The 25893-nt window shown below is 39.6% G+C and overlaps 1 protein-coding gene and 1 long non-coding RNA gene across 3 annotated transcripts; one reads left to right on the top strand and one right to left on the bottom strand.

Moving 5' to 3' along the window:
• Positions 1–5756: 5756 nt before the first annotated feature.
• Positions 5757–24000, top strand: ampd3b (adenosine monophosphate deaminase 3b). 2 transcript variants are annotated; one of them, XM_031731844.2, is made up of 16 exons: positions 5757–6013; positions 8939–9010; positions 14195–14417; positions 14541–14703; positions 15117–15282; positions 16750–16969; positions 17080–17209; positions 17371–17565; positions 17825–17956; positions 19152–19315; positions 19442–19568; positions 20501–20664; positions 20747–20867; positions 21923–22096; positions 22337–22447; positions 23267–24000. In XM_031731844.2, exons 2-16 carry the CDS (start codon positions 8950–8952, stop codon positions 23441–23443), a joined length of 2328 nt encoding a protein of 775 aa, XP_031587704.1. In that variant the 5' UTR covers positions 5757–6013; positions 8939–8949; the 3' UTR covers positions 23444–24000. The 2 variants fall into 2 exon arrangements, with proteins under 2 accessions (XP_031587704.1, XP_031587705.1); XM_031731845.2 differs by lacking the exons at positions 5757–6013; positions 8939–9010 and adding an exon at positions 10223–10910.
• On the bottom strand, positions 10973–14186 carry LOC120441155. Its single transcript, XR_005613835.1, has 2 exons — positions 13356–14186; positions 10973–11720 (listed from the first exon to the last, which is right to left on the bottom strand). It is a non-coding gene; the product is annotated as an uncharacterized LOC120441155 (long non-coding RNA).
• Positions 24001–25893: the final 1893 nt, after the last annotated feature.

A 25893-nucleotide genomic window follows, 5' to 3' on the forward strand; every position in this document is an offset into this window, starting at 1 on the left:
ATCCTATTCTACGTACTTTTAAATCATTTAAAATTACAATTCATAGTTTTATATGTGAATTATATAATGTTAAATTACTATTAAACAAATGACTGACTAAGTATTTTAGACTTTAGTTTCCTTCAGCCATATTCCATATAAATCAGGTATCATACAAAAATAAAAAATAGCTTCAAATAGAGTCATGACAATAAAAGAATATGACTTTAAGGACTTAACAACATTAGTTCAGTTATAGTACACCAACATCTCTGACACATTAGCACTAAGTGAACATTGAATGACCTGGTGGTTTTTGTCCATAAAGCTACTCATCTAAGATTACCACAAAGTGAAAGATCTCTCAGCAAAATTATGCAACATTTTAGGCACTATTGCCCCGATCAAATCAGTGAACTGGGATGTTTTATTCTAAACATGAACTACTGTTACAGCAACAGACACCAACTACTGGTGCCCCACACAACAACTCAATGTCCACTATGTGAAGGAGCCAAACACATGCCTTCTCCTCTCATTAACTGAGATAAACTGCTGGCATATTTGTTTTACACCTATACTGTCCAGTCTCTCCTGGTGGACATGGCAACACGTTATTCATGGTTACATACAATTTTAGACTGATGTGGCCAAAGCCTAGCACATACTTGCCAACCTGGAGACCTCAGAGTTAGGGAGACATTCAAAGGGGCTGTTGGGGTGTGGGGGGGGAGAGTGGTGTGTGTGTGTGTGTGTGTATATATATATATATATATATATATATACACTAGTAAAGCACTATACAAATACAGGCCATTTACCATTTAACAATGTTTATTTATCGGATAAAATAAGTTAAATGTCACCATTATTATTGTCCGGTCAGAAACAGGCCGGGGGTGTCCAAATTCAGAGGCTGCGTCCACCTGAGGACCAGGTGTTGTGCCAAAAAGTGATTGTCTGCCGAAAACTGATTTCCGGTATTTGTCAAAAACTGATTGCTTGTATTTAAACTGCTATAAATAACTTGTTGGTCTATAATATGTGAAACATGTCAAATATATCCCTCATGAATTATATCAAGTCATCTTGAGCAACAAACAACATTCTTGTAACAAGGTAGAAGCCGCAATCAGTTTTTGGCAGTGACTTTTATGTATCCTTTATTTATGCAGTTAAAAATAAATCCTGTTTACTTTAAAAATGTGTCTGTTAGGAGTAATCTGGCCAAGAGGACAGCTGCAATTGCAACAAATACAAAAATAGTTCTGTAAACATATTTTAAGTGAACAAAAGGAAGCTGATTGATTATAATGGAAGTACAATAACACAGATATTTGAAGTTTACACAGCTACATTCTCGCCTGAAAATATGTTAAAAGTTTATTTTGTGACCCAGAAAGAGTAATATTAAAACTAAGCAGGTGCAGTAGTAGTAGCCATTGTTGAACACTGGAATTGGCTGGGCCAAGCTGGGATATGGTTTTTCAATTTTGTTGTCCGGGTGAAAAATCGGGAGAATGGTGGCTCCGGGAGATTTTCGGGAGGGGCACTGAAATTTGGGATTCTCCCGGAAAAATCGGGAGTGTTGGCATGTATGGCCTAGCATAGCCTGTAACGTTTTTATGACGGACACATTTTATGAGTGAACTTGACTTTAAGTGACTTACAATTCAGTAATCGCTGGATAATGGTGGGGACATGTCCCTTCCGTCCATGCCAAATCTACGCCCTTGACAGAATACATTTTTGGGGATTTCCATACCTGGATGATTGAGCATGCATCAGGACACTGTGAGGGTCATGTTTTTCAACTTTTCTAGTGCATACAATACCATCAGGCTAATCCTCCTGGGTCATAAGCTGAAAGCATTGCAGGTGGATACCTCGCTTGTGTCCTGGATTATTGATTACCTGACAGGAAGACCACAATATGTGTCTTCATCATTGTGTGTGTCTGACAAGGTGATCAGCAACATGAGGCCACCACAAAGGAACTGTCCTCTCCTTTCCTCTTCACCCTCTACACCACAGACTTCAGCCACTGCACAGAGACCTGCCATCTTCAGAAGTTTTCTGATGACTCTGCAGTGGTTGGATGCATCAGTGAGGGTGATGAGTCAGAGTACCGGGCTGTGGTTGACCCCTTTGTCACATGGTGTGAGCAGAATCATCTGCAGCTCAACGTGACAAAGACCAAAGAATTGATTGTGGACTTTCGGATGTCCAGGACACCTGTGACCCCTGTTTCAATACAGTTGCTGTGGACATTGCAGAGTACTATAAATACCTTGGAGGACACATAGATAATAAACTAGACTGGGACCTCCTAAGACCCGAACTCTTCCACGGCATGCATTTTTAATTTGTCTTTGATATTTGGGCATATTGGGGCCCGATTACGGATGGCTATCGTTTAGGTTTTATCTGATACCGGTGCCAAACCGGTACTTTTGAAACGGTGCCGGTGCTTAAACGGTGCTCAAACCGAAACGGTGCCTCTCATGTTCAGCTGTTTTTTTTTTAAACAATGTGCTCAAATGGTCTCCGGTGCTTAAAGAATGGAGAACACAAACTTTGTCCAAAAACCTCTCATGTTTAACTGTTTTCCACTTTTTCTTTGGTCATTTTAGCCTTTTTGGCCAGGGTGAAGGGAGTATCTGCCATCAAACAAGAAGACAGCCGCATGTAACTACGACGGTGTTTGCTAGTTCACCTTACATGCATTAATGTAATAATGTGGTTAGCCTACTCAACGTTAATTACACACGAACAACATGAAGCTACTCACGCAGAGGAGAACGGCTGCTGCTGCCATCATCATCCGTCATCATTTCAGAATCAGAATCAGAATCGTGTTTATTGGCCAAGTATATGTGCAGACAAATACAAGGAATTTGGTTCCGGTAGATGGTGGCTCTCGAGCACAGCAATGTAAATCACACACACACACACACACACACACACACACACACGTATCTATATATACATTACACATGCATACACATACATACACAAAGCTGTGTAAACCAACTATAAATAACTAATATAAACGTATATACATAAAATACAGAAATGAAATGAGGTGGAATGAATACTACAGAATGTACATAAGGTGCAGTTGCAGTCTGGCAGTGGGAGCAGTGTGACAGGTCAACTGTTTAGAAGGGAGATGGCGAGGGGAAATAAACTGTTCCTGTGTCGGGTGGTCCTGGTCTGCAGGCTTCTGTACCGTCTGCCAGAGGGCAGCAGATCAAAAAGTCTGTGTCCAGGGTGCGAGGGGTCTGTGATGATTTTCCCTGCCCGTTTCCTGGTTCTTGAGAGGTACAGATCCTGGATGGAGGGCAGGGGGGCGCCGATGATCCTTTCTGCTGCCCGTACAGTCCGCTGCAGTCTGCTACACTGACAGGGCTAGGGGCCAGGACTCTCCTCTTCGGGTTTTGGGGGGATGTTGCTAACTCCGGGTCCGATAACAGGCACCACACCCGCAGTAGATGTGCACGGTGTGAGGTCTCGCAGCAAGCTATCAAACACGGCGCATTTCTCGGCTTTTAAAAAAAAAAAGGCTATGCGTTGCCAGGTGTTTCATCAGATTTGAGGTGTTACCTCCTTTGACAGTATCACAGTATCAGCTTAAAGCACTTGTTGCAGGCTGCTGAGTTTGCATCTTTTGCTGTGAGGTACAGCCAGACTTTTGATCGCTTCGCCTTGGGCATTTTTAATCTGTAGCTCTGCTCTAAAAGAACGTACGTACCTGGGCCCGCCTACTATCCTCGGAAACGTAAAATGATTGGCTAGAATTGGCTCAGGAAAAAAAAAGCACCGAAATGTGCGCTGCTTTTCGGGCTGGTTACTACCGTTTGGCACCGGACACCGGTACCCATCCCTAGGCCCGATGAATGTCAAAACAAAGAATTACCAGATTTTTTTTTTTTTTTTTACCTTATTTTTGTTTTTAAGAAAAATAAGAGCCACATATGAGGATATTTGTTTAAAATTTTGATAGAACAGTAGCAGTATAATGTCCTCATAGGTGGATATCAGGCCCATGTAGAGCAAAATTGAGTATTTTGGTCTAAATAACCCAAAATGTGATGTCCACATATGTGGACGCCAGGTCCTAGGAGGTTAATACTATCATTATGTTTACTGCAGGAAGAAACTGTAAAAACAGCGTTTTCTAAGGAGAGCGCTCGAAAGTACTCTCAGCTTGCAAGCAAAAACAAAATCAATGTGAACAGGAGGAGTCATACACCTCCTGCTTTCAGGCCTGCAGGTATCAGGCTTATGATGTTCTCCTTTATCTTATAGTGGACAAACTATTTTTTGGAGTGGCACAAATAATTTGTGTGGCATCTTATTTGATGCAGAACGGCCGATTGTTCTGCAAATAGTTTGAAATGGTTATAAAAAAAAACATTTTGGCTGCATTTTTATGTAAATAGCTGCATATAACTTGTTTGCAAGTTATATGCAAAACTTGGGCATAGGTTTTTAAAATTTACAATAATATTGTAACTCAGTTACTAACTCGGTTACTTTTCTGAAGAAGTAACTAATAACTATAATTAACCCTTTTATGCATGAATTATAACAACCTCAATCAGGATTTTTTGCAGTAAAAAAGTAAAAAATTGTATTTTTATTCATCTTTAGGCATGAAAAGATGAATAAAAATACTTAAGAAAAAATCCTGATTGAGGTTGTCATAATTCATTCATGACAGAGTTAAATAGCAATAATTACAATGGAACACGTCATACATCTATAGTCACATTAAACCACCAGTGGGCGGCAGGGTATGTATGTGCAAGTATACCATCAACGCTGACACCAATACAAGAAAACAGCCTTTGAATAGCTGTCCACTGTAGTGACCACTATGCGTGAAAGGGCTAATTACTTTATCAAAGTAACTTGCTCAACACTGCTAATAAAAATAACAAACTGCAGTGCACCAATGTCAAAGTAATATCAACATTTTATAAATTTAGAGTCACCCTAAATTTGAAGTTTGACCAGTTTGTCCTGTCCACCTGCTGAATGCGCAGCTGCTGTGGCACTGTATCCTACAGCAGCATAGGACCATAAACCTGAAGAACTACGACTTTAGAGTTTTAAATGTGTCACGTCCCTTTAAAAGAAAGGGAGATACAATACTCCTGGTATGAATATTTTTAGAAGAAGTATCATAAATACACAAAGGAGTATAAGGCTTTAAATTTATTTTTATCTAGACAACCGAGGAGAATGAATGTTCCTTCACTGTCCAGATGGTGGTGTTGCAAGCATTACTGTAGCATTATCTTATGCTGAGCATACTCAGGACCAGTTTACTAGTATTTCAGACAAGTGTGTAGCAGCGGTATGCTACACACACACACACACACACACACACACACACACACTGTTTACCAGGTCAGGATCGAACATCTTGACCTTGGTCACAGGAACCTTAAATTAAAAAAAACATTTTCCCCCCATGATTGTCAAGATTTAGTTCTCCTTTCAAAGTGGTGGAGAAGGCAATCCTTTTATAGAAAAAAGTCAATTCCCCAAGTTTGTTTATTCACTTGTGTTATATTTGTTGCTATTTCTACACACACACACACACACACACACACACACACACACACACACACACACACACACACACACTCTTTCTGAAATCAAATACCCTAAAAGGAGACGGTGACTTGTCGCCAGCCCAGTGAATTACACATACAACTTAAGTTCACAAAGAGGGGCGGGGCTTATGAAGTCTCGAGGCTTTTAAAAAAAGTTAGACAGAACTGCTGGTTCATACAAACGCTTCCTCCTGCACTTCCTCTACTGCCAAACAACACTGATGCAGATTACTTCCTTGTTTGCAACACCAACTTTGTACCTCCTTCATACTTCAACCCGGCAGTGACAGCCCGAACCAGCCCGGTGTCTGCTGGAGCCTGCACTGACAAGGCTTCAATCTGCTGACACCTGACAACGCTCTCTACAGTCCCAGGAAGTTTTAGCTTTGTGCAAAGCCCTGCCAACAGTAAGTACGCGGCAGTCATAATGATTCTTTGTGTTTCTATTGTTTATATTAACTTCATGTCATTATCAACACACCAGCATTGCTTTTAGCACTTACCTCATTTGCCTGGTGAGCTCTGGCAGACATATCTAAGTATAGTTTGCATATAGATTAAATATCTTAATATTAGGGTGCATATTTCTATTTATTTTTATTTTTGCTTTTTTGGCTTCCAAAGGAGTGGGCATCTAGAAGTATTAAAAAAAATAAATGATATATCTTAAACTGCAATCTTAAGGCACAGTCAAACTTTTTTTTTTTAAAGGCAACACTTAGCTGTGGTTAACACTGCTGCCTGACGTCAAAATGTTTTTTTTCTTTTTTTCTTTTATTCTGAAACATTGCTCCTAATGTTGAATTCACAGCATTTCTGTGGATGTATTCTTGCTCTCTTTACAACACAGTCCAAAACAAGCCTGATCAAGTACACCAGCCACACATTTCCCAGCAGGTACCAACATGTGTCTTAGTTATCTAATACAAAAATAAATGGAAAAAACCCAAACAATACTAGATGCTGACTAATTGCCTTAAAAACAGGACTGGGTGGTATTCATTCTGTTTCCTCTGTTGTAGAGGAATAAATACAAGACTGCGTTACACCCTAGAAAGAGACGAACCCGTGATACAGATCTAGTCAAATGATGAGCTTATGCATGGCACATGGTGCATGCACTTCAAAGAAGACACTGTGGCAACGAGAAGTTTCCCACAAGTACCAAGTTGTCAGAATCTCCTTTGAAATGCTTAGTTTGCACATACCTTTGGAGTTTTTTGCACTGGTATGCTGTTGTTCTGTCTAGGCTATTTACACCAACAAAGCAACGTAACTGTGAAGCCGCATCTTTACTACTTTTAGCTTGTTATACCTCTAGCTTTTTATGTGAGATCTGGAATATCAGACAGATTTTATTCATTCACGTTCTTTCAATCAGGTAATTTGTTAATGATTCAATTATTTTTGTATTTTTTAGACATATTATTCTAGACAGCTAAAATTCACACGAGTAACTCAAGTTTAATCCACTACAACATTGAGATAACACCTGGTGGCAGCTCACAGGATTCAGTCACATTGGCATTGTGGATACTTGAACCTGGTTCTATTAGATGTCACTTCCTGTTAAAAATGACTTCTTCTTTTTACCCACTGTCACCAAATACTTCTTCACAGAAAACTGCTAAATAGTTGGGTTTGCAATGTTGTAGCCTTTGACCTGAAATTATAAAATGAGTTCTCATAATGGGTGTGAACTGGTGATAGAGAAATGACATTAAAAAAAATGTTACACTTTAACACATAGTGAAAATGTGTTATAGAATCAGCACTTGCATCTGATTCTCAGCAACTGTCTGCACATACAAGGAAAGAAGTGCTTCTGAAATGAGCTCTTTTCAGTCTTTCACTGTTAATGCGTTACGTGGATATTTTTGAATTCCATTGTTCATGTTTAAAATGAATCTAAATGGCATTCTATAATGAAAAATGACTATAGGACTGTTCACATGGATGTTGTGAAAACACTGACACTGCATGCTGCTATAGAGCTTTGAAACACGCAAAATTGTGTAATGTAATGTTGTGTAATCTATACATATCATTATAGGGCTGAGCATTATACTCGGTTGTTTGACAGAAAAGGTCAGAAAACAGCTTGTGAAACACAACAGCCAAAGACATTAACTCAGCCTCCAAACTTCCCAGATTCCACTCTGATCAAGCAACCACAAACACTGTCAAGCCAAATCTGAAGGCATTAAGGATCCACCTCCTTCATCACCTCCTCCAGACACTCCCAAATGTGTCCCAACAATGGCCATACTGGTTAGAGCAGTTTTTGTTGTACTATAGTGAGCAATCTATATGAAAACTCTGTCTTCAGCAATTTACTGAAATGACAGTTGTTCAATCCAAACAAAACAAATTAAGTGGGATGTTTTGGGGATTTTTTTTAAGCTAACATTTTGCCCAAAACACAAAATGCATAACTTTACAAAATCATATTAGAGTTCCAGTCCCTTAAAATATGTCAGGTAAACAGCTAAATTCAATTTATGATGGCAACATAAAATCACAAAGTAACATAACAAAACTAACTGCTCAAATAAAACCAAACTTGAGCTAAACAAACCAAAGCCAAACAAAAATGGGAGCTTAAACAGTGACTGATCAGACCAGCTTAGACCAGCAAACTATCTAACAGCAAATAAACCAAACCAACAATTAGTTTAATAAAGAAATAAATAATAAATAAATAAATACCTAAACCTTTCCCCTTTTAACATAATTTGAACACTCCAAATACAAGTAATGCATTTCAACTTCTTCTTTTGGCTCCTCCCTTTATGGGTTGCCACATCAGATCATTTTCCCCCACCTCACACTATGCTTAGCATCGTCCTGTCACACAGCTCCTCTGCATGTCCGCTTTCTATCGTGTCCGGCCAACAGCAGCACAGTTTCCACCGTCACCCTGTCTGCTAACAGTACCAGAGACGCTCCGATATGGAAATTTCATTCTTGATGATCTCCATGTTTGACTTGTCACAGCCCTTTTGCCCTTCCTGACACAAACCTCCCCACTTTCATTTAAAAAAAATTCCAAGTTAAATCAGAGCATAAGACACAAGCATTTCAAAAACTACGATAAATCAAACAGTGAGTTAAAGTTGCGTAAAATCTTGGTGCACGGGGTGTGACTTCGGGTGTGGCCGTCACACTAGCAAACAAAGGTAAGGAAGAAAAGACTGATGCAAGATAAGGCTGTACTGCTTTGCCAGGAGCCATTAAATGACAACGTTAACCAGTCTCAAGTTTGAGTAAATGCTGCCTTACTGAACAACAGATCTGTGCAGTGTTGTTTATTAAAGCTTGGTTTTTTCTAGGTCAACTCAAAATGAATAAGAAAACCAACACGGCCCTTTTGAAGCAACAGTCGACACCATGCTTGGGAAAGGGTGAGTAAATAAAACCATGCAGGACAAACATAGTATACAAAAGCACAACGAACTGCGGTCTCACTAAAGTAACACATGCATTCATCTCACTCCCACATATTCAAATGCAGCTATTACACGGTTTATCACGCATCTGTTCACACACCAGTTTAAAGTTAAACTGTCTGCTGTCTGCAACCTTGAGTGGCTTTTGCGAACAGTGCGCACCCCATATAGGTGCGATAAAAGTGAGGGCAGTGATGTGAATGGTAACAAAGCCAGGGCCAACATGTTTGTGAACCATGAACCATGCAAACAGGTTCAGGCAGTTTTTTTCCCCATGAAATTTGTCTTTCTCAAACAGTTCTGGCCAAACCCTGCAGCTTCTTTTATTACTTTGTTAGTTTTTTTCTTTGTCCGTTTCTGGGGATGTCTAATATAACAGGTGTATTACCCGTATTTAACATTTAACAGGCTTTCTGTTGAGTAATTTGCATACAAAGATGGACTGTTACCAGCAACGAGGTTCCTTTTACTACAATAACATGCATACTTTTGTTCTTCAGATTCTTTGCTGCACAAATTCTTTTATGAATGATCTCCAACAGAAATATAATTAAGTATGTAAAATGGACTATAGGTGTGTTTTGGATCATTGTCTGGCTGCATAACCCGAGTGGTTCACTTGAGCTCCAGGTCCTAAGGCAGGAAAGCAGCCCAGATCACACTACCACCACAGTTTGACTGTGGGAATGATGTTCTCATTAATCCACAGAATATATATTTTTTGGTAAATGTGAGATGAGCTTTTTTCTTTTTTGGGTCAGCAGTGGTTTTCACCTGGGAACTGGGAATTTCTTATTATTGAATTGTGAACTCAAATCTTAATTGAGGAAAGTGAGGCCTGCAGTTCTTTAGATGCTGTTCTGGGATCTTTTGTGGCCTCCTGGATGAGTTGTAGATGCACTTTTAGATTAATTCTGGTAGGCAGACCACTCCCGGGAAGCTTCACCATTGTTCCAGGTGTTCTCCATTTGTGGATAATGGCTCTCACTGTGATACGCTAGAGTCCCAAAACCCTAGAAATTGCTTTGTCACCCTTTCTGGACTGATAGAAGCCAGTCATTTTGTTTCTCATTTGTTTCTTTAAATCGCAGCATGATGCGATTTAAAGATTTCTTTGTGTGTTTGAGGTCTTTAGCCTGCTAACATACCTCTATAAATGATTTCTTGGTTCAACGGGTCGGGCTGTTGTCACGCCTGGGTGTGGCTCGTGAAAATGAACTCGGTTTTCCAAGAAGTCTGTTACTCACAGTTCATTAGTAATTTAGTAAGAAGAAACCATTACTTTTTCCTACAGGGCCAGCTAGGTTTTATGGCTTTTCCCCTTACTTTAGTGTTTACATGGTAAACACAGTGACTGTAGCTGCCAGTACTTACTTGCCCTACTGCCCCATATCACAGATCAGAGCTCACATGTTAGCAGCCAGTTGTGACATACCAGCTTGGATTAGCAGCCCATGTTACCCAGACGCGCTCAATACCCTAAAATAGATATAGAAGGACACTTAATACAACAACAACAACCAGCAGCTGCATCATACATACAGGCAGTGGACCAAATAAACAGCAGAGCAAAGCCCGACAGAGGCAGTCAGAGAGAAAACCCTGAAGAGAAGCATCACAGATACGAGAAATATACAGTCACCAGAACTCAGGAGAGTTTACATAGGTGTTGTTTCAGCAGCACTCAGGTGTTTTGTAAGACCTGCCACTGAGTGCTATACCTAAAGAAGTGTCGGGGCCAAAGCTAAGAGGTAAGAGGTCCACAAGAGACAGAACCATATACGTGAAAGCTGAAATACCTGACTCAACAGGCAGAGACTGAAAGAGCCAAAAATGGCCCAAATCACGACAGAAGGTAAGAGACAGATAGTGCTACCCCTACTGATTTTATGTTTCTATTAAAAAAAGACTATGAAATGTTTCAAAGATGTTTATTACTACTGTCTGAGGCACAGAAGCAGCTAGATTTCACTTTCTAGGTGATGATTTAAGCACAGCAGTCTTTAGCTGAGGAAACAGATGGATATTTATATATACTATAAGTGAGTATTATGAAATACTGGCACATTTTACTGTTTTTTCTTTTTGTGTTACACACTGAAAACTTAAAAATCAATCCAAAATTGAAATTTTATCATAATATTTCAGAATTTCAGTTTAATTGACACTTTAAACATAGTCAGAGGCTTTGTGAATGTTGGGTTTTTATAACTGGGGAGTGTAATACATCAAGGTCATCCAAGAGACTGCTGAGCTGTTCCAGCAGGGAGAGAGTACACGTGCTGAAAGGCTCATCAGAAACAGCAGCTCCCAAAATGTGCTAGCCAAGGAACAGGCAGCAAAGCGTGTCAGTGTGAGGGCAAATGTTAACGGTATCATCTGTGAAGAATTCCAGATCACTCAGAGGTTTCAGACAGAGTGTTGTGTAAACCAGTAGGGATGCAGTGTGCAGCTGAGAAGTTTGGCATCTGATACACTGGAGCTACATGTGCTATCGTGTGCTTGTTGATTCCAGTATCCTCACACGGATATAATCTGGATGTGTCCCAGTGACCTCCATGGACTGCGACGATAATATCCGTAGTGACAGCGATGTAACGGTGATCAGAATAGCCAAACATCTCGACTGATGATGGGATGTTGGGTAGCAACAGTAGCTGTCACACTGTGGGAATCAAACAAGAGGGAGAACCTATTAAAATTATAAACCCAATCTGCTGCCATTCAAGATCAGGGGGTCCTGAGTTCAGAAATAGCTTGCCATGCATGTATGAGAGAATGAGATTAATACAAATAAACTTGACTGTTTTCCCACCAAAAAGCCTTGAGAACCAAAATGATGGCATGCTGATAACTGCTGCTCTAACAACGAGGTCAAATATTTCCTTTCCATTTACAAGCCTGGAAAAATCATGTGAACTACATACAGGATCTGTCTGAAGATTCTTGAATGTACTTTACTGATGCCTACCATTCAATACCAGACCTGTATCAAGTCTGGCACCCTTGCAAACCTAAAACAATGTAACCTAAGCCAATTAATATTTGCATGAGCCTGAACTAACCTTCTGATAACATTACATTGTAAATGTCAAAATAAGGAAAGACTGACTTCCCAGGGGAAACTGCAGTGGCAAACACTTCAACAGCTGTGCTTTTCCACATGTTTGAATGTGGCACGTTTGTTGGTGCCAGACAGGCGAGTATTTTTGAAGCCGCTTTTCTGCTGGGATTTTCCCCGCACATATATCTCTAGGGTTTACAGAGGATGGTTTGGAAAAAAATAATCCGGTGAACAGCAGTTCTCTGGGCAAAAACTTGTTCATGTCAGGGATCAGAGGGGAATGTCCAGGCTGCTACAGGCTGATAGGAAGCCAACAGTAAATCAGAGATCTACAACCAAGATATGCAGAAGAGCAGCAGAAAACCACACCAGGTGCCACTCAGCTAAGAACAGGAAACTGAGGCTACAGTTCACACATGGTCATCAAAAGTGGACAACAGAAGACTGGAAAAATGTTACCTGGTCTGTCTCAGGTTTTTAGCATAAACACCATGAAAGCACAGATTTATCCTGCCTTGGATCAGTAGTGGTGGGGCACATCTTAGCACCAACTGTTCATTATTGAAACACTACATTTTAAACAGTAATGTGCTTAAATGCTGACCATCAGATCATCTCAACTCATTTCTTGACCACATTGCACTCAAATGGCCTCCACAGTCCACCAGACCTCAATCCGACTGGGAACCTTTGGGATGTGGAGGAACAGATTGGTAGCCTCCATATGTGCAGCAACTGTGCGACGCTATGAAGCCAATGTGGACCAAAATCTCTGAGGAATGTTTGTTGAATGCGTGCCACAAAGAGTTAAAGTTGTTCCACCTGGAACGAGGTGCAACCTAATGAAGTGGCCGCTGACTGTATATTATTTATTAGAAAATAAACATGCAACTAATGGTGTCACAATATACCAGTAAGGATGATGATAACCATAAATAAAAAAAAAATATGTAACCTCACGAATCATTATGTAATTTTTGTTTTGCAAACGTTTATGCAGCTCTGGTTTCACAAGTTCCATCAACATGATCTTTCCTACATAAAAATAACCTGCTTATCATCACAGCACTTTAGTCACATCTAATTAACACACTGCGATGCACCAACAGACAGGAGGTACACTGTGTAAGCAGGAGCTTTCAGTGTTGTTGCTTTTCCTGCTGTCACATACCGTCCTCAGTGCTCTCAGCACACGCGGCCAGACTTGGACACACAAATCAGTTTACTGTAACTTACCTGATGCACTGGCAACAAGCACTGAAACACGAGTTAGCCACTGTTAAAGATCAACAGAGTTCTTTTGATTCCTCAGAGGCATCCGATGGAAGACAAAACACTGCTCAGTAGACCATTTAACACTTTATTTCTCTTTCACATTACTTGTAGAAGGGAGATGCGTCCTGCATGACACGTTGCCGCGGATCTCAAAATGGTGGTGTGCCCCTAACAGTTTTATTACAGAAGCTCTCTTATTCTAGTCTAAACAACAGTGTCTCAGTAACCTTCCACTAGAGATGGTCCCCTCTTATCTACTTTTTCCAAGGCAAGTGTGAGCGAGCGTCTACAGCTTTCTACTCCCCAAGGACACATGATCTAATGCCTTTATTTTTCAGGGCTGTGTCCACTCAATACTACACTACATGACTTTATAACACTTATTAATAAAAAAGCATAGCATTATTGAGGCACTGCAAACTATTTGATTCCAACACCACTCAAGACACGTTCTCTGGTCTGTGTGTTGAAATGAGAAGCTGGAAAACGCCTTCACAACCCACCGTCCTCACTCCGGGTTATGTTTCTGGTATTCATGCTTACTGCCATCACTAAGATAATGTTATTTCTTCTTTAAGCACTGCCATATTTTAACCTGTTTATGAGACGAGTTATAACATGTCAGTATTTTGTTCCATTTCAGATTTAAAACATAATTATGACATAACTCTGACTAATAATGACCAGTATTGGAATAACAGAAGCATTCTGAAATATGATTAGATTAAATTTTTAAACACTACTTTTACTGGTAAGAAAAATACAGGTAGTTGCTAAAAAAATGTTCTCAATTTTTTCAGATATACCACGCCTTTTCCCAAAAATGTCAATACACGAGGTGGATGAGAGGGTTCGTCTGATGGCAGAGAAGGTGTACGCCTCTGCTCTGAAGGAGGAAGACAGCAAGGATACTCTGGCTCTGTTCACTGTCCCGGAAGACTGTCCCATTGGTCTGAAAGAGACTAGAGAGAAGGAGCTGCAAAAGGAGATGGCTGAACAGCAGTCTCAGGAGTCAGTTAAGAGGTATGAAGAGGAAATATGCTTAACTGAACATGTCTCTCTTTCTGGATAGCCAAAACAGAACAAAAAAACAACCAAAACACTCAGCATAAATAGTGCTTGCTTCTTTTCCCTCTGTTTAACTAGGAAGAAGAGTTTCAGGTTGAAGCGGTCACAGTCGGTATCTATGCAGATGCCTCCTGATTGGACACCTACCCCAGTGCAAACACCCGCCACTGCTGAATCTTTGCTTTCAGACTCCTTCCCAGACTTCCAGAGAGTTACCATCGGTGGAGATTACTGTGCAGGGGTAATCAATGAGAACAGTCCATATGTTGAAATATAAAAGATGGACCACAGCCTAGTGAGGAAACATACCATTAAAAAAAACAACTAATTTTTAAATTCAGACCAATGATGTGGTAAAATGCATGTTTGGCCTATGAGAGACATATTTTTACCCAGAATTAAAAAGTCGATCCACTCTATAATTATAAAATGACATTTTCACACAAGAAAAAGAAAAACATGACAATTGTTCTTTTCTTGTTAAAACTTAATTCATGGCTGTAAGCTGACAGGGCAACAGGAGACATCCTTCATTTAGCTACGTGCCATAGTTTAAATAGATTGTTGCAATCTTTAAGTCACCGTGGTCAAACACAAACAAAAGTCAAAAATACATTTAACACCAAATGTTTAACAACCTCATGATGTTTCCAGATCACAGTTGAGGACTATGAGCAAGCAACCAAGGGTCTCCTCAAAGCCCTGTTCATCCGAGAGAAGTACTCCAGGCTTGCCTACCACCGATTTCCAAGGACAACAGCCCTGTTCCTGCGAAATGCTGAAAATGAGAGGTGGCTAGAAGAGGATGAAGTCCTGCCAGGTTTACCAAACTTTTCCTTTTTGGTGTAAAAAATGTCCAGTTTAATCTTCCTGCAAAATTGCACGTTTTGTAATTTTCCATCTACTCTCTACTCGCTCACACTCACAGCAAGAGGTTATGTACAACATGCGCAAGTGCAGGTGTTTAACCAGCTCAACTAACCAATGAAATACTCCGACATGGAGAGGGAAATGAGCAAGGCCATTAATATTAAGGGTTCACGTTTCAGTTCACCATTAACCTCAAACAATTCACACAGAGAGCAGAAACAATATGAAACTTACGATGGATGCCGTCTCCAATATTCAGTAAAAGTGCTCAGACCAGTTTAAACAACTCACTAATGATTTGATGTAAACAATTATGTAAATCTCAACCATTTCTGTTTATCTGTGTTATTGGAGATAAAGATAAAACTTACTGTGTGCCAACTATTCTATGCAGAGCTAATTTAAGAGCTCTCTGTATGTGTGCCAGAGATAGTGTGAAGTGTCTGTGAGCCAAGGTCAGTCAGCCTGTTTCTGACAACAGAAAATGTCGTTAGAAACAAAACCTTAGGAGAATCCAGACAACAGATAAAGAAAATGTACAATCTTAAATATACCTCCAGTGTAATAAAGTCTACCAGCCTTAAATTATCTTACTATTTGATATAATTTTTGCTCATTTTGATACATTTACAGTTAAGTTCAGTCACTTGCTGTTACTTACTGTACAAAGTAAAAAGTAAAACAAATACACCAAGAGAACAAAACAAAACTCAGTCATAATTAAAAGCCAACGTTTAGGTTTAAGTGAAAAATAAATAAAAGATAGTGTATAATTTCACCCTTGCTGAATACACTGGGAAGGTTATACAAGCATGGAAATATCAGAGCTCAAACCTGATTGGGCAATGCCTGACACAGAGCCTAAAAAAACTGACCTCAAATGAGTCAAGAGAAAGACTTGGAGAGCTGGAATTATCGACTAGCCGTCATGTCATTCAAATGTCAGCGGTCTACTCGACTCATTTCCAGTTCCTTTTTTGTATTCTTACACTTCACCAGAGAGAGGCTTTGCATGATTTTGCACACTTCAAAACAATACTTCTTTATCTCAGCCCCTGGATACATCTCACTGTGTGAAACGAGCCATCTTAACTCCTTCACCTGCCCTCACACAATCTTTCTTCTGATTGGATCTCCCTCATAAACAGAAGGTCTAAATAGCAGGTGTGTGGCCAGAGGTTTGAGCCTGAAATGAAGGCATTAAGGATATTTGCTCTCTTTGATGAGGCTGACATCCTTATTTAAAATTGCCAGTATTCAATAGGAACAATTATTAATTTAACAGTATATTTGTATGTGGTACAACATAAGAAAAAATACACTTTAAGAATCTTTATTCTATAACCAACACTTCAGAGAGTGACTGTTTCTGCAAATGTGAAATAACTACTGATTGAGCTGCTGTCATCATCTGCAGACATCTGGCCTTACCCTCGTGAAGGGGAGGACCCATACTCCATGGAGGGTATTCCTGAAGACCTGAACTATGAGCTGCAGATAAAGGATGGTATAATTCATGTTTATGAGAATGCTGAGGCCCTGAAACAAGAGCAAGCTTACAGACTTCCTTACCCCGACCTCGAGACCTTTGCTATAGACCTGAGCCATGTACTTGCAATGATAGCTGACGGTCCAACGTGAGTGCAAAGCCTTAGTCAATATTTCTAACAGACTGACATTACAAACTTTTTGACTGATACCGAATGACACTTTGTATTTTACTCGTAACTGTTTCGTTATTTCGCAGAAAATCCTACTGTCACAGACGGCTGAACTTCCTGGGCTCCAAATTCTACCTGCATGAAATGCTGAATGAAATGGCAGAGCTAAAAGAGTTGAAATGTGTCCCACACAGAGACTTCTACAACGTTAGAAAGGTTGGCTGAACTTGCCCCAGACAGAGGAGAGGGGCTGACGCACTTAGAGCGGAAGCTATTCATAACTTTAGTGCTCTCAGTATAAATAAATACCACTTTATAGGGATGCTGTGAGTTGTCCAGTAAACCCCGTGCCACTGTCTGACTTGTGTCAAACACAGGTGGACACACATATACATGCTGCCGCTTGCATGAACCAGAAGCATCTGCTGAGATTCATACAGACCACATACCAGACTGAAGCAGATCGAGTGGTCTTGGAAAAAGGCAATAAGAAGCTCACACTCAAGGAAGTCTTTGACAACCTCCACATGGACCCGTACGACCTCACTGTAGACTCTCTGGACGTGCACGCTGTAAGAGAACTCAAAGCTTTCTGCCATTCTACTTGTTCCTATGTCAGCATTACCTTGTATAAATAGAAATTGTCCTTGTCCTCCAAACAGTTGAGGCAATAACTCAGTGACTATAAATGACCGTTTGGTTATTTATCTTTACAAACAGCTTAACAGTTCCTGTTCATTTCTACTGCAGTCACTTTAATGAAATAGAAATTTTATGATCACCACTGCGCTGCATGAGCCTCACTGTCTGACCGATCAATTATTCTTCTAGGGAAGGCAAACCTTTCATCGGTTTGATAAGTTCAACTCAAAATACAACCCTGTGGGGGCCAGCGAACTGCGGGAGATTTACCTGAAAACGGACAACTACATCAAAGGAGAATACTTTGCACGTCTCGTTAAGGTATAGTATGAGTTAAAGCACTAACACCACTTGAAGGCCTGCTTAGCTGTAGCTAAGCTGAAATTATGTAAAGGCACCAAACTACTTGCAGAATTTATTTGCTGTTGTTTTGGCCTGTCATGTTTGACAAGCGTGCGTGCAGGTAAATAGTCAAGGTGGAGAGCAGAAAAAGGAACTACTTTACATTATTCAGTGTTTAAATAGATCCAGATTCCGCTTGATGGCGACAAAATAGGAGCTACAGATGCAATTCAACAATTAAATAAGGACATTTATACTTTTCTTCTGTCAGTCTCTTTGAGACAAATAACTGAAGGACATTATCAGCTGCTTCTCAAGTGAATCTCTATGAAGTATAACTTCATTTAGAGCTACAGATGTACAGTTCTTGTCCTGGTATGCAGTCTCAGCGTGCCAGTTGATCTACAGTGCAGAACAAGCACTACCAATGCCAGCTACAGCCTCATATTGAGCTTTACAAGATCCTGTTAGTAGCTGAATAATAATGAGGACAACTACTTAGTAGAGCCAGCTGTCATGGAAAGCATGAAGGCCTTTTTTCCATTCAGACAAAAGATATACAAAATGCTAAAGCAAGCCAACAAATATATCTGTGAGGCCTGACCAAATAAAGCCTATGTGTAGGAAACATTGCATTTACTCATGTTTAAACTTGAAACTGTAGCCTGTTGTTTGACTACAATTGACATATTTATCAGTGCAACTTGAACTGATCCCACAGAAAAGGAGAAGGCTGACCTGGATATAAACTGGCTACATGTTCAGGATGTTCCTAGTTTGGTTCCCATATTTTTTTCTAGACATTATGACATCACTGTAGAAAAAGCCCAAAACATAAATAATGAAATCAACAATGGCTGAATTCCATAAAGCTGCTTTTACTTTTTAAGGCCCTGGTGTTGTGCATGCTGAGTCACTGTGACATTTTGATGCAATCAAATGTTGCTACACGTACAAAGATTTGAATCATATTTCATATGAATTGGAATAAGATATATATATGCCTCACACGCACTGGTAGTGCTGCTCATCTAAGTGATGCTTTTGAATATGCAGTAAAAAGCACTTTGCTGAAACTTGGAAACAGCACAGACACAAAGTGTTGCCATATCCTTCCACTTCTGCTTTATCAAGAAACATCCTGTTTCTTCCTGTGGTTTGTTATCCGTTTCAGGAAGTCGCCGCTGAGCTAGAGGAGAGCAAATACCAACATGCCGAGCCCCGTCTGTCAATTTACGGCCGCTCTGCAAGCGAGTGGGAGAGCCTAGCAACGTGGTTCATCCAGCATAAGGTCCACTCACCCAACATGAGATGGATGATCCAAGTCCCCAGGATTTAGTAAGCATCAACTGAAGGCTAAATAATTACACTTCTCAGCCAGCTGTTTTCAATAAGCAAACAAACTGCAAAATGTTTGTGTCACATGCAGGAAGATGGGTTAACTTTGCTCCTCTTGTCTTGCAGTGACATTTTCAAGTCAAAGAAATTAATCCCAAGCTTTGCCAAGATACTGGAGAATGTGTTCCGCCCCCTCTTTGAGGCTACAATCAACCCTCAAAAGCACAAAGCAGTCCACGTGTTCTTAAAATATGTAAGTGTCAAAAGGGAGAAGTTTTAATGTGCAACAGCAACCATATACAGACATGGACAAATTTAATGGTACTTTTCCATAATTAAATAAACAAAAAACATAATCATCTGATTCTTATATCAGCTTACATAAGAATCAGATGATTGTTTTATGCTACTTAACAAAATTAAAACGGCATGGACAAAAAACAAGGTGGTGGCCTTAATATAATACTTTGTGGCAACACCTTTTGCAGCCGTCAGTACCAACAAGTGATCTCAGTGATCTCTGTACTTCATAATAAGACGTCTGCATTTCCAAACAACAGGTAGTTTGGCTCACTCTCTCAGGTTTGAAGGATGCTGACTCCACACTGCACTTTCAGATGTTTCCTTAGATGCTTAATAGGATTAAGATCCTGTCTCATGGAGTACCATTTAAGAATAGTCCAAAGCTTTATTCCCAGCTATTCTTAAGTGCTTTTAGCTGCATGTACTGGGTCATTATCCATGACCTGCGACTGAGGCTGAGCTTTCTGACACTGGGCAGTATTTTTCACACCAGCATGCCTTGGCACTCTTGAGACTTTATTGTGCTCTGCCCAGATTATAGGTTTCCTGTGCCAGATGAAACAAAGCTGCCCCAAAACAAAAGCATCCCCTTACATGTTTCACAGTAGGCTTGGTGTTCTTCTCTTATAAGGGTTCATTTTTCCTTTAAACAAAGAGCTGATGTGGGTGGCCAAAAAGCTCCAGTTCTTTCTCCTCAGTCTAAAGGACATTTTCTTAGAAACTTTGGAGCTCGTTTTGGTGAATTCCACTGAAATGATTCATTGTTTCAATGAACTGCATGGAAACAAACAAATGTGTCCACGTCTGTCCATTCATTTCAGTGTTGTGTTATATATACTTTATGTTTTGCAAATCTGCTGATGTGAATCTGTTTTCCTGTAGGTGACGGGATTTGACAGCGTGGATGACGAATCTAAACACAGCGACCACATGTTCTCTTACAAGAGCCCGAAGCCTGAGGAATGGACCACAGATGACAACCCTCCCTACACCTATTATCTGTTCTACATGTATGCCAACATAATGGTTCTCAACAACCTCCGCAAGTAAGCCCTGCCAATTAATCTCATTTAATGCTACATGGCTTCCATGTAGTAGTGCACAAAATAATTATGGATCTCTCTACAGGCAACGAGGACTGAACACCTTCCTGTTCCGTCCTCACTGTGGAGAGGCAGGTTCCATCACTCATCTTGTCTCCGCCTTCCTGACAGCTGACAACATCTCCCATGGACTCAACCTTAAGAAGGTTAAAACCTTAAAATCATATTGATGTTTGATACTCAGCGTCTTGTGTTTGCTGATGGCACAAGATGCTGGCAGATGATATTTTCTGCAAACAGGTCTACTACCATACCTACCGTTTCACCGGCATCAGTAACGAGCAGTGACACGCTAATCCACACGAGTGCTTGTTTTTAGTTGTCACATTTTAGCTTTGCATTAAGCTTCGTTTCAGCATCTTGCCAAACCCCAAGTCGCTCTCCGATGTGCTCATAGGAGATCAAAAAGGGCTCGTTTGAATGAGGTGTGTTGGGTAGAATAACATTTACCATCCAGTTGATGTCTAAACACCAGAGAAGTTCCTGCTGTGTAATATAATATCCAACTAAATGTAAAGAGAAAAATAAACAGCCAACAGATGAGGTTAAACACTGCATGTATAAATATGTAGGAAAGATTTAAAACAGTTAATCACATTCTCTAATAATTGCATCATGTTTTCAATACTGCTCAAATTTGGAACACATTGCATTATTGCACACAGACGACATTAGATTAGTATGACAAGTGTTGCTAAGATTAGCACTGCAGCCCTCAACATCCAAATGTCTGTGCAAAGAATGTGGCTACATGTTGCTCCAGTCAGTTATGTCAGTTTACATGGACACAGCCTCCATACAAGCACTTTCCAGAGTGCATGTTTAAAGCTTTTTCTCGGTCACAGAGAGAGAGGGGGGTGCTGCCATCTTCTGGGCTCCATAGCCCAAGGTTAGTTGTGTCATATCATAAGATAGGGTTTCTAAAAGCACCATTTAAACATCCTGTCATCTACTTATGCACATCTCCAAGGGAAAAAAGACAATATGACAACTCAAAAACTTCTGCAGGACCAAAACCTTTTGAATTTCAATGAGAAAGTCAATATTGATTTAAGACTTGCGTCTCTGCACCATCTACAAAGAGTTTTCCTTGAACTTCTACTTGTTCTGCTTGTAATTACATTTAGTTTTTCCATAAACAGAATGAAAATAACAAAACAAAATCGTTCTATTCGCATTACTATGTTGTGTCTCCTCCCAGAGCCCAGTGTTGCAGTATCTATACTACCTGGCCCAGGTCCCAATTGCCATGTCTCCACTGAGCAACAACAGCCTGTTCCTGGAGTACTCCAAGAACCCCCTGAGAGAGTTTCTGCACAAGGGCCTGTGTGTGTCCCTGTCCACCGACGACCCCATGCAGTTCCACTACACCAAGGTCAGAAACACAGGAGAATTTTTCTTTTACCTTTTCACAGTCACTTCAATCGCAGTTATTTGCTCCAGTCTGACATCGGTGAGACTAATCGAATAATCACTGTCAGCATGTGGTGCACAGAGAAATACAATAATATACTTGTATTTCCCTCTTCTTGAAGGGTGCCTTACAAATAGACTTGCCAGCCTAATGTAATAATAACATTTCATTTGTTAATATCAGTTTGTTGAAACATTTCAGGAGGCCTTGATGGAGGAGTATGCCATTGCAGCTCAGCTGTGGAAGCTGAGCACTTGTGATTTGTGTGAGATTGCCAGGAACAGTGTCCTGCAGAGCGGCCTCTCACATGAGGTAAGGTCAGACCTTTTTGTGCTCAGGGGATGCATAACTCTATTTAAAAGTACTTATTGTAAAGTCATGTTTTTGAAAATAGATAAAATAATAGATAAACTAAAAACTTCTTTTAGTCCCAAACTTTTGTATTAAACCTGATCTTAAGTTGATCTGCTGCAAGGCATATTTAAAAAGACAAAAGCAGGACTTTTTGGAAGTTTTAAATCCTGTTACTTCTGATGTAAAACGAAAAGCATTTCATAAAAAGGTTTTAATACAAACAGTGAAATGACGGTGGTAGTGTGATGGTCTGGGGCTGCTTTGCTACTTCAGGAGCTGGATGACTTTTCATTATTAATAAAAGATCAGTTCAAACTGACTTGGGTTTAAACAGCAGGACGATGATCTCAAACACACTAGCATCTGCACTGCTCAAAAATACTAAAACAAAGGTTTTAATGCTGTTCAGTCAAAATCTGCAATGAAATTCAATTGAGATTCTTTGGCATAACCCTAAACATGCAATTCATGCTCAAAAACATTCCAATGTGCCTGAATTAAAACAATTCTGCAAAGAAGAGTGAGCCAAAATTTCCCCACAGTGATATAAAAGGCTCATTGCCAGTTTTTACTAATGATTGACTGTAGTTAACAACCAGTTAGGGGTAATTACACTGACTGCATATTTATTCTGTGAAATCTCTCTCTGTTTTTTTTTTTTTTGTTTGTTTGTTTTTTTTAAAATGAAATCCAAACCCTACAATGGGCTAATTCTGAAAAATATTATATGTATTTGCAACTTTCCAACCTACATCTTTTTAACCCTGCTATCCACAGGAGAAGAAACACTTCATTGGGGCCAACTACCTTCAGGATGGACCGAAGGGCAATGACATCAGGCGGACAAATGTAGCACAAATCCGCATGGCCTATCGTTACGAGACTCTGTGCAATGAGCTCAGTTTTCTAATGGATGCAGTGAAGACAGAGTTCGGACAGAGTTCAGCTCAGTGACCGAACACACCAAACTGTGCTTGGATATGTCACACAGGGACAAAGGGGCACAGGCTAGACAGCACAGTGTTTTAAACACCCTCTCTAAATGTTCCTGATGCTTATTAGGAAAAACTTGAGTGTTTTCTACATATTTGATGCTTGTGGGTAAAGGTGGTGGTGTTTTTGTCACAAAATGGAAATGTGATTGTAACACCTTCCGTCAGCATGTATATCGTTTCATTAGAATAAGAGTTTATTTTCATTTTGACACATTAAGAATGGGGAAAATGGTTTAAAAGTTAGAAAGCAACAATTGGTTTTTGTTCTGCATGTTCTCTGCTTGAAGGTAATATCCGTTTGTGGTCAGACTATGCCGTGTGCATGGATTTCAGGCACGGGCATAATTTTGACAGACGTCAATGAAAGGCCAGGTAAACATTTACAGTGAAATCTGTATTTAAGACCTGCGTTACACTCACAAACATGTAACTGTTTAGAATTTTCTTTTTATATATGTGATGTCATTTTTAAATAGTTTACCATTCCTAAAATAAAGGCTACAGAAATGTCAGAGATGTTTGTCATGAACTTTCTTTGAACCAACCTGCCAATAAGTTACAGAGGAAACAGATGCTGTTTAAACTGAGCAATCGTCTGCTGTCTGCACACGGCATGCAAGGGGATAGGTTTCAAAACCTTCCACACATGTGAGTGTTTTATCAACATGATAGCGGAAGCAGGCACAGTTGTGATCAGGAATACAAATTTCTAATTGCAAAACAGGGATCATGATGTCAGCAAATATTTCTGAATCTCTTTTGAAGCCAAACATCTGACACTAATTTGATAAGAATGCTAGCTGATGTTTAAAAAATAAATAAATAATTAAAAAGAAAACTGACAGTCTCTCTGCAGCTTATGTCTAACCTTAACTTTTGAAGGCTTTTGAGGGCGTTAAATCTTGAGGTTAAGGTAAGGTTAAAATACCTTATCACAAAGTTCAGTTAAAAAACAAAAACAATATATCTCGTTTTTCACTTTTTAATTTTTTCTTTCTTTTTGTTTTTTTTAATTTGGAGCCTAAACCAAGTGGAAGGAGTAGTCATTAGGGATAAGTTAATCAATAACTTTCAGTCATGAAACAGTGCCCAAGCCTGAAGGCAACATGTTAGATAATAATCATTTGCAAAGTTGATACAAAGACACTAAGACAAGCTTTTTAAGTTTTGTATCTTAACTACAACATAGCAGACATTGCTTCTGTCAGAGCAGCTCTGGCCTCTGAAGGTCAGACGCAAAATAAATAACAGGTCAAAATGATCCCCATATGTCCATTTGCAAATGTTATCACTTTAAATTCTCAATAACCTTTGGCTTTTTTTATGTGCAGTCATTAAACCACACGAAGAAGTAGTTTTTACTCTTATTTCTAAATGAACTTCACACACAGCCATTGTTCAGACCTGTAGAACAATGCTGATGTGAGCCATGTAAAACTCAATAACTGAAGAATTTTGCCTTTACATTCATCAGGCCCCACACTAACAGTGGCTATGACATCAACTATTCACACTTGTGAAACAGACTGTTGTGAGTTGACTTGAAACAGTTAAACAGGTTTTGGTTTTTTGTTTTGAACATCTAATTACTTGGCTTGATTAAAGGGAGACTGTACAGAAATTTTACTTTTTAACACAACAAAAAATCAAAATATAAAAAGAAGTGAAAACAGGCATCCAGTCCACCAGAACACAAACCCATTAAGTACAAAATAGTGAGCATCTTTTTATTAATGATAATGCTATAAGAACGCATCTGTTTTATTACACTTCTTTTCACTCTCAAATTAAAAAGTAGCCTTTACTGATGCTTGGACTGCTTTCAGAAGCAATGCATGATAATGCTGCCACCTCATGGTTGCAACATCATATACATCCTACACAGCAGTTTATATTTTAGGTCATGTTTAAAAATATGAAACTGGTTTATGTAGATTTAGATGCAGGTATGCTCTTTAAGTTTTAAAACTTAAAATTTTTTGGAACACTTGCTGACCTGACCACACAGTCAAGCAACCACAAGATCAGATGCCGTTTTCTGAAGAACTTGCTGAAAGAGCTGCACATCTTGAGCCTGTAAAATCTCAACTTGAATGAATGGATTAAATTGCCAGATAACATTTTATGATATGCTACTGCATATTTACATTTAATAAAATCAACACTTTAAATCCACTTAAACAAAACAATTTTAACTCATAACTTAACTGTAACTTATATATGATTTCAACTTGGATGGATGGAAAGGATTTCTACAACAGTCAGATTAAAATCATCTTAACAAATAAATGTAAACACTTTTAGACAAATCAGCACAGCTGACAGGCAAAGGTGATTTACACCAGTTAACACACCACAACGAGCCAAGTCATTAAAATCACATGAGACTCTTCAGTCCTGCGTCCTGAA

This window comes from Oreochromis aureus, linkage group 7 (genome assembly GCF_013358895.1).
Source record: "Oreochromis aureus strain Israel breed Guangdong linkage group 7, ZZ_aureus, whole genome shotgun sequence".
In the NCBI taxonomy this organism is placed as follows: Eukaryota; Metazoa; Chordata; class Actinopteri; order Cichliformes; family Cichlidae; genus Oreochromis; species Oreochromis aureus.

What these genes read in the sequence shown, in the direction of transcription:
- ampd3b (XM_031731844.2), top strand. Translation starts at nt 8,950, where the DNA reads ATGAATAAGAAAACCAACACGGCCCTTTTGAAGCAACAGTCGACACCA. An exon ending in ACTTCTACAACGTTAGAAAG is followed by an intron (nt 17,210 to 17,370) that starts GTTGGCTGAACT and finishes TGTCAAACACAG; the next exon opens with GTGGACACACATATACATGC. An exon ending in ACTTTGCACGTCTCGTTAAG is followed by an intron (nt 17,957 to 19,151) that starts GTATAGTATGAG and finishes TATCCGTTTCAG; the next exon opens with GAAGTCGCCGCTGAGCTAGA.